The sequence below is a fragment of the Aquarana catesbeiana genome, linkage group LG08 (assembly GCF_042186555.1).
Source record: "Aquarana catesbeiana isolate 2022-GZ linkage group LG08, ASM4218655v1, whole genome shotgun sequence".
Classification (NCBI taxonomy): Eukaryota; Metazoa; Chordata; class Amphibia; order Anura; family Ranidae; genus Aquarana; species Aquarana catesbeiana.
The window spans coordinates 143,138,639-143,148,900 of NC_133331.1; the positions used below are offsets into that span (position 1 = coordinate 143,138,639).

The window sequence follows — 10,262 nt, forward strand, 5'->3', positions numbered from 1 at the left end:
CTATATAAATCCTGTATAATAGTAATAATAATGTCAAATGAATGGGTTAATGCAGCACATGTAAAATGCACATTCAACATTAGTACATTAAAGTAATGCATGGGTCTGAACAGGCTCTAATAAATGGTGCATACAAATGTATATACAGTAAATGGTTCATACATATACATTTATGCCCTGTACACACGGTCGGATTTTCCGATGGAAAAAGTGCGATCGGATTGCGTTGTCGGAAATTCCGATTTTGTATAATAATAATAATTGTGTGTAGCAGGCATTATGTTTCGTACATTTGGGGTGCTATTCGCATTGTAAACGCATTGTGTCGCACATGAACGCGGCACACAGGTGGGAACGAGCCCCTAGATTCCTTCTTCTGTTGCTCTGATGTCTATACAAGGATCAGCACTATGAAAGTTCTATGAAGGGATGCTCAGTGCTGGGAAGACGGTCATAGAACGTGTGGAGGGATCCAGTTCGTAGCAGAGATGATTCCTGGACAGGGACAAGCCCCGATCGCCGGCCATCAGCTGATTGGACGAAGCCTTCCAGGCCCCGCCTAGGGCCAGGCTGAGCGCTGAGCGCACGCTAACGAGCCCTTCAGTAATAAGCCCGGGACCCCGCCCCCAGCCCCGCCCCCTGCACCCCCTTATACACCGCCCGCTCCTCCATCCCCCAGCACATACACACACCGAGTCCGGAGAGTCGGGGCACCTGTACACCGGAGAGGAGAAGTTTGCTGGGCAGCGATGAGCTGCGGCGGGTCCCATGTGAGCAGTGTGCGGGCACTGACATCTGCGGGGCTCCTCTTCCTATGGCACATCCCCCTGGCGATGGGGCACACGGCCGGCTTCGGCTTTGAGTACCTAATGGAGGAGAGCGCAGAGGAGCCCAACTACAAGGACCCCTGCAAGGCCGGTAGGTGCAACTTCTGTCCGATCACATGTATAGAGATGTCCTGACAAGCCATCACCCTGAGTCTACCACGATCAGCACCCTACAATCTGATTGGCCGATCTCACCATACATGTTACAATCAACTTTACATGTATTTAAAACTTTTTATTGTAAACACCTATCTGAGCTGGCCAATCAATTGTTGAAAATATATACTTTTTTTTTTTTTTTTTTTTTTTATATAAAATATTTTATTGGAGCTGTCCAATCAGATGGCTTATTGCTCTACAAGGTTGTTGAACTTGGTAGATCTAAAGTAGATTGTAATGTGAATGGTGGGGCCCTCTGAAGAGTGGTCTATTGGATTGCCTTTAAGAGGGCATTTGACACCTCACTGCCTGGTACTATATAATGCTGCAACATTGGCACGGTGCATGTTTGACAGCCAGCACTACCTGTCAAGCTTTGCACACTTTGAGTTAAAATTGCCATAGCATCTGTGAAGCCCCGTCCATCTGTATTGGGACAGTTCAGGTAGGTGGCCAGGGGGCAGTAAAACTGCAGCCCTGCCTGAAAGGGCACTTTGGCTGTGGTGTGCTCTAAAAGTGAGCACTGTGTGTGATCCTGAGATGACTAGAGCTGTACTGAAATCTTACTAGAAAGGAACCTGTGATTGGCACTGCATCGCCCAGCAGTAGTGCATTCAGCTTACTGGAGTGAATGAGCCCACAATCGATTTTGCAGGCAATACTTTGTGGTTGTGGTGTAGTCTCCAGACTTAGTTTGGTCTGCCCAATGTGACACGGCAAGTTACAGTTGCTTAGATATCGAATTTTTTTTTTTTTTTTATTGCATACATAGAAGATATCGTATTCTGGCTGCAGACCTGAGCACCCTCCAGGTTTGCTTGTAGGTAGGTGATCAACCACCTATTTTTACCACCCTTTGCTGTCTGTATGAACTGGTTTACTGTAACATAGAATACCAAGTCCTTGTCTTGTGTGGCCATTGTTCATTGAATGGCACCCCAAATCATGTAGGCGATGCGCAACAACTTGCATGCATTTTAATAGATGTGAACCATCTTTATGTTGCGTTGGGGGGAGAAGTTGCAGATTACTTAAATCTTGCATTGTGGTGCATTCATTTTGAATAGGCTGCCTTGCATGTTAGTGTATGAAATCCCACATGTCCATAAACGTGCGGTAAGACTGTCAGTGAGCCCTGTGTGGATACATGCATTTCCACTAGTATAGCTGTCAAAGCATATATTTTGTTATAAACCTGTACTTTTAAAGGAGAAGTGTGGGAAAATACAAACAAACAAACAAACAAACAAACATAGCTGTCTTTCACTGATTGCCCTGCATGTACTGCGATCCATGAATGGGGGAGAGTCTGATCAGTCACAAGATTCTTCCACCCCACTGATCTTTTTACAAGCAGTGTAATCATTAAAAGATCTTTTCTCAATAGAGGAGGGGGCGTTTCTGTCTTTAGTGCAGCTGAGCCTGGAGACATGAAGCTGTTAACCATTGCAGTGCCAAAAGTTCATAGACTGGGAGAGGACAGGGTGGCCTTGCAGCGAAGACTTCTCCAGGATCCAGCTGTCTGCACATCATGGTGCATACTACATTACGGTTAAGTAATATGAATAATGCTGTTGGATGAGATTTTTATATTATAATAAAAAAAAAAAATATATGCGCTAAACTTCAGCTTTTAGGGCCAGTTCACACCGTAGAAACGCAGTCCGGATGCGTTCCAGGTGCTTTTCTGCATAAATAAAAAAAACAGCATGGGTTCCCCCTCCAAGAGCATACCAGGCCCTTCGGTCTGGTATGGATTTTAAGGGGCACCCCCAACGCCGAAAAAGTGGCGTGGGGGTCCCCCCAAAATCCATACCAGACCCTTATCCGAGCACGCAGCCCAGCTGGTCAGGAAAAGGGGTGGGGGCGAGCGCCCCCCCTTCCTGAACTGTACCAGGCCGCATACCCTCAACATGGGGGAGGGGATGCTTTGGGGCAGGGGGCACCCTGCGGCCCACCCCAAAGCACCCTGTCCCCATGTTGATGAGGACAAGGGCCTCTTCCCGACAACCCTGGCCGTTGGTTGTCGGGGTTATCGGAATCCGGGAGCCCCCTTTTAATAAGGGGGGGGGCCCCCAGATCCCGGCCCCCCACCCTATGTGAATGAGTATGGGGTACCCATTCACCAGGGAAAAAGTGTCAATAAAAAAAACACACTAGACAGGTTTTTAAAGTAATTTTTATTAGGCAGTTCCAGGGGTCTTCTTCCGACTTTGGGGGTCTCTTTCTTCTTTGCACTTTCTGGCCTCTTCGCGCTCTCCGACCTCTTCTCTCGATTTTCCGGTTCTTCTGCTCTTTTGCTAACGGTGGCCCGGTCTTCTCCGTCATCATCTTCCGATGTTGACATGACGCTCTCTCCTGCTGTAATGCCGTTTGCGCGTTGCGCAACAACTTGTATAGGCATGGGGCGTGGTCACCGGCTGATGTGACCCTGTCCCCTTATGATGTCACCACCCATCATGCCACGGGTGGGGCCACCTGGTGACATCACCCAGTGACCACACCCCATCCCTATATAAGTCGTTGCGGATCGCGCGCACGGCATTACAATGGGAGAGCGTCATGTCAACATCGAAAGAAGAGGGGAGAAGACTGGGCCACTGCTAGCAAAAGAGCAGAAGATGGCGGAGAAGGAAGAGACCAATCCCCCCCCCCCCCCCCGAATTTGGAAGAAGACCCCTGGAGCTGCCTAATAAATTACTTTACCCCATACTCATTCACATAGGGTGGAGGGCCCCCCCTTATTCAAGGGGATTCCGATAAGCCTCCCGCCTGTAGACCTCAACGGCCAGGGTTGTTGGGAAGAGGCCTTTGTTCCCATCAACATGGGGACAAGGTGCTTTGGGGTGGTGGGGCCGCAGGGCGCCCCAAAGCACCCCCCCCCCCCATGTTGAGGGCATGCGGCCTGGTACGGTTCAGGAGGGGGGAGGTGCTCGCTTGTCCCCACCCCCTTTCCTGACCGGCCGGGCTGTGTTCTCGGATAAGGGTCTGGTATGGATTCGAGGGGGACCCCCCCCACGCTTTTTTTTTTTTTTTTTTTTTTTTTTCTTTTTCCGCTGTAGGGGGTTCCCCTTAAAATCCATACCAGACCTAAGGGCCTGGTATGCTCTTGAAGGGGGAACCCATATCGTTTTTTTTATTTAAAATTTGGTGCAGAGTTCCCCCTCAAGATCATCTGAGCCAAAGTCGGATCATGCGAGACGGCGATCCAGCTTCAATGATAGTCAATGGGCTGAAGTAGGATCAAAGTAGTACAGGGAGCATTTTCAAAGTCGGACCGACTTGTGTCGGACCAGTTAGGATGGCTCCCATAGGGAAACATTGATTTTCACACGTCATGCGACATGAGCTCCCAATGTCGGAGCGTTTGTCGCACTAGTGTGAACCCGGCCTAATTTACACCTAATTTCATGACCACCTAGAACACCTGTGAAGGCCCTGGAGCACCAGGACAATGGAAACGCCCACAAAATGACTCCACGAGATGGGTACTCGCTTACCAGGAGAAGACAGTGATTATTGCTAGCGGTTATAGCAGCCGCTGGCTATTAATTGCAAGAGAATAAAGCAAGCTGGTTGTACCCAAGTTGATCGATCGACTAGGTACATTCAGCCTGCCTATTAACAGTTGACAATTTGGACAATGTATAGCTGGCCTTGGTGCATTTACTGTATATTCATTGTGTTACTTGAATATATTACAACAAAGTTTTTGTGCCTGGCGTTCAGCTTTCAAGCTAACCTGCACTCTGAAATGGCAATCTAACACTTATACAAGGTCTGCCCACTTGTCTGACGGACATACTATACAACCTTTTTGTGCATACTTGCTCATAATGGATGGTAAACACAGCCTGAGTACTAATTGGAGTAAACTGACAAAAGATAAATGGCCCTAATCTGTGAATAATTAACTACTTTATTTTTTTTTCTAAGGTGTGCCTGTTTTATTTTATCATCCAACATGCTTCATAAATGGTGACAAAGTGTGACCCCCCCCCCCCCCCCCCCCCCCCCCCCCCCATGGCACCCTATGGGTGATTAATCTATTGTCCCAAATAACAGCTTGATTGTTAAATTGCTGCTTAATGTAACTTTTAGGCTGACAGACTTGGTCCTTCCCTGGTTCTAGTAATGGACCTTCTGATCCTCACTGGCATCCTTTGCACAGACTTCTATTAATCACATTTGCAGCATTCTCCTGACGGATTGCTTTCAGTTGGACAGATGCTGGAGGGACCGTGGTGAGATCATTCTGGTGTTCCAGAATGTTATGCACTGAACATTGCCTTTCAGATAAGTTCTCAGGAGCATGTGAGGCAACGGAGTGCAGGATTTGATTTTGAAAATGGTAAGAACTAGAGATGCAAATGATCTGTAAATGTAATTAGATTTTCTACTTGGTGGGGGGGGGGGGGGGGGGCAACAATATTCAATTTCTGGCTTATTCAGTAAGGCTAATTGCAAGTGCATTGCAGTAGCCAAGGTTCCCAGTTAGAATACCTGATTCACTACCTGGACTTTAGCTAATACTGAACTCCAGGTACAATCTACAGCAGGGATCACTATTCCCACTATTCCAGACCCTCAAAGTGCAAAGGAGAGGAATTGCTTGTAAAGTTGGCGCTGTAATAGAGGGCAAGAGCCGCATAAGCTGATGCCCCCTCTGTAGTACTGGCTCCTGTCCCATGCAGATTGATACCAACTGCACTCCACCTTTTATCCTGGCTAGCGGTCTCCAGAGTGGTGCCAGCAGCAGGGAAGGCCTCATGCACACGAGACACTGTTAAACTCATGTTCAGAGGCAGTTGGACACTTTTTTTTTTTTTTTTTATTTTTTTTATTTTTCAACTGCCCCTGAACCCATTCAATGTTATCCTATGTGTCCATGTACACGGTCTCGTTTTTTGGTGTTTTTAGGCAGTTGCGTCTAACCACTTTTTTTTTTTTTTTTTTTTTTTTTTTTTTTTTTTTCAGAAGCAAAAAAATGGGTTCAGACGCAAAAGTTTTCCACGTTTCAGACTCTAAACGCTGGTGACGCGTTTTGTGTTTAAGTGTTTTTAAAGGAACATTTTGCAACCCTAATTTGGGGCCCTATATCTTGGGGTTCCTAGCACCAAGCGGCCCCAAGTGTGGGTTGGTGTGTTAACACAGTTGGACTAACACTATAACATCATCAATTACTTGGAACCACCAAAATATGCATGCATGCATGCATGCATGCATACATACCAAGGCTTACAACATAAATAGACCTGAAGTGTGCCTTGGTGGTCTGGTCAGTATTCAAAGTAAAGGGGGCATACCTAAGATAAGTAATGGGTAGTTTATGAAGTAGGATGTGCTGAGAAGTGCCCTGAAAAAGAGGGTATCGTGTACTGGAACTGACAGAGCATGGGCAAGTGGGCTGCTTAAATACCCTCTGGGCTCCTCCCATACATTCAGACCACCATACTGGCCTTATTTATGGTCGTGGCCCTATGAGCGAGAGAGATGTGGATCACATAAACGCGTGACAAGACTTGCAACATAAATAGACCTGAAGTGTGCCTTAGTGGTCTGGTTGGTATGCCAAGAAAAGGGGGCAAAAGACTCGTTGGCATAACTCCTTAATTGATTCATGTGGTTATTGAGCCAGCTTGGCAAAGGCTTGTTCCATTTCTTCATGAGGATTTGGGATCTATGTGGCAAAACAAGCAGACTTTCATTTTGCCTAGTTTCTTGATTGTGTGGTCTGGAACTCCATTTTAGGAGGCAGCTGAGGCTGATCCAATCCTGAAGGAATGTCCGGAGAACTGATTGGGGTTAAAGCCCAAGTTGCTTAGGAGGATCCTGACATGCTTGATAAACTGGCTACCATTGAGGGGGCTGGTTAGAAAGGGTAGCGATGAGCTACCATCAGATTTGCTGGGTAGATGGGACATTAGTCGGTCAAGCAGTCACTGGGCACCTGGTGTAAGTCTGAAACGGTTTGTGTCAACCCCCGGGGCTGGTTTGTTGCGTTCTTCAGACTGAGATGAAGGGTGTAATTGTTCAGAAAGCAAGTCAGGTGACGGTAAATTCACTAGGTTGTAGATGGCCGCTTGGATGGCTGGGCAAAGCCCCAAACAGAGAATGAGTAAGGATTTCAGAAATGTCCGTGAAGAGGCACTCATGATAGGTAGGCGTTTGCCACTGAGTATGGGTTGGTGCTTTTGTATGCCCTGTAGCATGGGCCAAGATTACTGACGGTTTATTGGGGTCTTGTAAGGACAGGAAATGCTGGACGCCGGCTAGGTATAGCCTGCTAGTATTGAGAAAAGGGCCAGTCCCCTATCGCTGCTCTGAGGCAAGAGGCCAAAAACTTGCAGTAAGTGTTCCAAGCAGTGCAATAGGCCTTTAGTGTGTTGGATGTCAAGGAGTTATTAATGAGCTGGGCTGTGTTGGCAACATGCGACTTCAGTTCATCGTCAGCAATGATCAAGGGTGGACAGGAGTAGTTTTTGGGTCGGCTCCTGCTGGAAAAACAAAGTAAGGTTGAAATGGGACAGTGCATCAGCTGCGACTTTGCATTTGCCTGGAATATGTCTACAGAAGATTAAACTGGTGACAGCTGCGCAAGCCTGCGCAGGAAGGACATGATGGGGAGTGGCTTGGATATACCTTTTTTATTGATAGACGGTGCTCTTCACCACAGACAGTCTTGTCCAAGTGTGGCCCCAGACTGGGCAGCTACCACGATGGGATACAGCTTGAAGAGTAATGAAGACCGGATGAAAGCAGAGTTTTAAGAGAATTTCTGGGGGCCAAGGTTTGGCGAACCAGTGGCGGCCCAAAAAATGGGCGTGAAGCCTGTGGTGGCTCGGCTGACACTGCCAAGATGAACCTTGAAATGCCGTTCCAGCTGGTGAGGAATTTGTCCCACATAGCTAAGTCTGCTACTGCTGTTTGGTCTAATTTGTGAACTTGGTCTGGATCTTGCACTGGTGTGAGACTAAAAGCTGTGATATAAAGGACCATCCTTGGGGAATGATTCTCATCACGAAGTTCAGCATTCCTAGTAAGGATTGCAACTGCCTCATGGCGCACCCTTGTGACCGGGGAAGTCATGGATAACTGTCCTGGTACAGGCTAGTTTGTCAGGAGGCAAGCTAGCCTGTATGGCACGTGTGTCCAGAGTGACACCTAGGAAGGTGATCTAGTATGCCGGGCCTTCCACTTTGTGCTCGGCTATGGGCACGTTGAGGTTGCTGACGACCATTCTCAACCTGTCTAGATCTGCCGGTGTGCCTTGTTATATCGAGGTGGTGGATAACTTCTGACAGTGGGCCTGGTGTGACTTTATTTCAGGGGGGGAACTGACCCTGGTGAAGATGGGACCTGTACGTTCTTCCCCCCTCTATTTTATTTTTACTTGGGGAGAAAAGTCCAACCTGGTACCGGATAGCAACCTGAACTAATCTCAGAGAACGACAGAGAAAAGATGAGTGGCCTGCATGCCACTGGAGATGAATGGCCAACTGGGTGCTGCTGCGTTTTTGTGCGACTGATTGTGTGCCACTGAGGAGTGTTTGCAAGTTTAGTTTTGTATGCTGGTTTGCATGTAGCTGCATGCCGCAAAGTGTTTTATACTAATGGAGACAATGGTGTGTGTGTGTGTGTGTGTGTGTGTGGTCACAAAGGTCTTGAGTGGGAGGTTGCTTGAGATGGTATTGCGTGTTGCAATGGTCTCTGAGTATCAGGCTGCTGAGACGGTTTTGCCTGGCTGCAGGGTCTCGACAAATGAGAGTTTGGTTACTGAGAAAAGGATAGAAACACCTGGCTTGTTTGACGGCTTACCATATCCCCTAAGTGGGCAGTATAGAATGAGAGAAGTGCGTATGAATGGTTTGTAAGTTCCACTGTGGGATCCGAACACGTGGTATGGGTGACACTGCAAGTGGCTAAAAAATGAACATGACAAAAGATGGTAACGAATCCTACCTGCGACAATGGCCGTGCGACCGGGTCCGCATTGGTCTGTAGCGGGCATGCAATGTATCCGAGTATAGTGTGGCTCCTTGCATGACCCGCAAAAATGTACTTTTTTTGGCAAGTAATGGGGGGGGGGGGGGGGGTTGGTGGTGCGGAGGAATCCTGTATGAACGATTTCTTAAGTTCCATGGCGGGAACTGAACGCATGACATTGGGGATACAACGAATGGCAACGCTTAGGACATGAGATGAATACAAAGTAACGACTCCTACCTGTAAGCGAGATTTGAACAAAAAGCTACAAATAAGCAACCGCAATACACACTGTATTTGAGAACAGACTCGCGAACACAGTGACCTGAAGAGTTGGCCTGCTGACGTAACAAATTGCGCACTGGAACCGACAGAGCATGGGCAGCTTAAATACCCTCCGGGCTCCTCCCATAAATTCAGGCCACCATACTGGAGAAGTATATCTCACTGGCCACTATGAGGTACATCTTGCTAGTACTGGGTTGGACCCCTTTTGCCTTCAGAACTGCCTTAATTCTTTGTGCCATAGATTCAGCAAGGTGTTGCAAACCTTCCTCAGATTTTTGGTCCATGTTGACATAACATCATGCAGTTGCTGCGAATTTGTCAGCTGCACATCCATGATGCAAATCTCCTATTCCATCACATCCCAAAGGTGGTCTATTGGATTGAGTTCTGGTGACTGACTGTGGAGGCCATTGTCATGTTCCATGATTTGAGCTTTATGACATGGTGCATTATCCTGCTGGAAGTAGCCATCAGAAGATGGGTACACTGTAGTCATAAAGGGATGGACATGGTCAGCAACAATACTCAGGAAGGCCGTGGCATTTTAAACAGTGCTCAATTGGTACTAAGGGGCCCAAAGTGAGCCAAGAATATATTGCGTCCCTCACACACCCCCCCCATGCCTACACATGATCACACCAAAGTCTGACAGATTTGTACGTGCTGACATACGACCGGACTAAAATAAGGAAGTTGGTAGCCAATAGCTGCCCTAGCGTGGGTTTACGTCCGGACTAGCATACAGACGAGCGGATTTTTCGACCAGACTCAAGTCTGTTGGAAAGCTATTTCCATTCTAAAGTCCATCAGATTTTCGACTGGAAAAGTCCGCTGAAGGTCTGAAGACCACACACGATCGAATTGTCCGTCGGACCAGTCTGGTCAAAGTCCGCTCGTGTGTATGCTGCATAAGACCTCATTCATATCTGGAGCGTTTTGTTAATGTGCACATTTTTTGTATGCATTTATGGAATGTGTGAAAGCCACATGTTACACTTGAGG

The 10,262-nt window shown here is 47.5% G+C and overlaps 1 protein-coding gene across 1 annotated transcript in view; it reads left to right on the forward strand.

The window, feature by feature from the left end:
* Positions 1-636: 636 nt before the first annotated feature.
* The window catches only part of TLL2 (tolloid like 2), a 323,112-nt gene continuing 313,486 nt past the window's right edge, over positions 637-10,262 (forward strand). Inside the window, exon 1 of the mRNA XM_073596512.1 lies at positions 637-918. Within this exon, the coding sequence (XP_073452613.1) occupies positions 750-918 (169 nt within the window). The 5' untranslated portion in view covers positions 637-749. The remainder of the gene's footprint in view (positions 919-10,262) is intronic.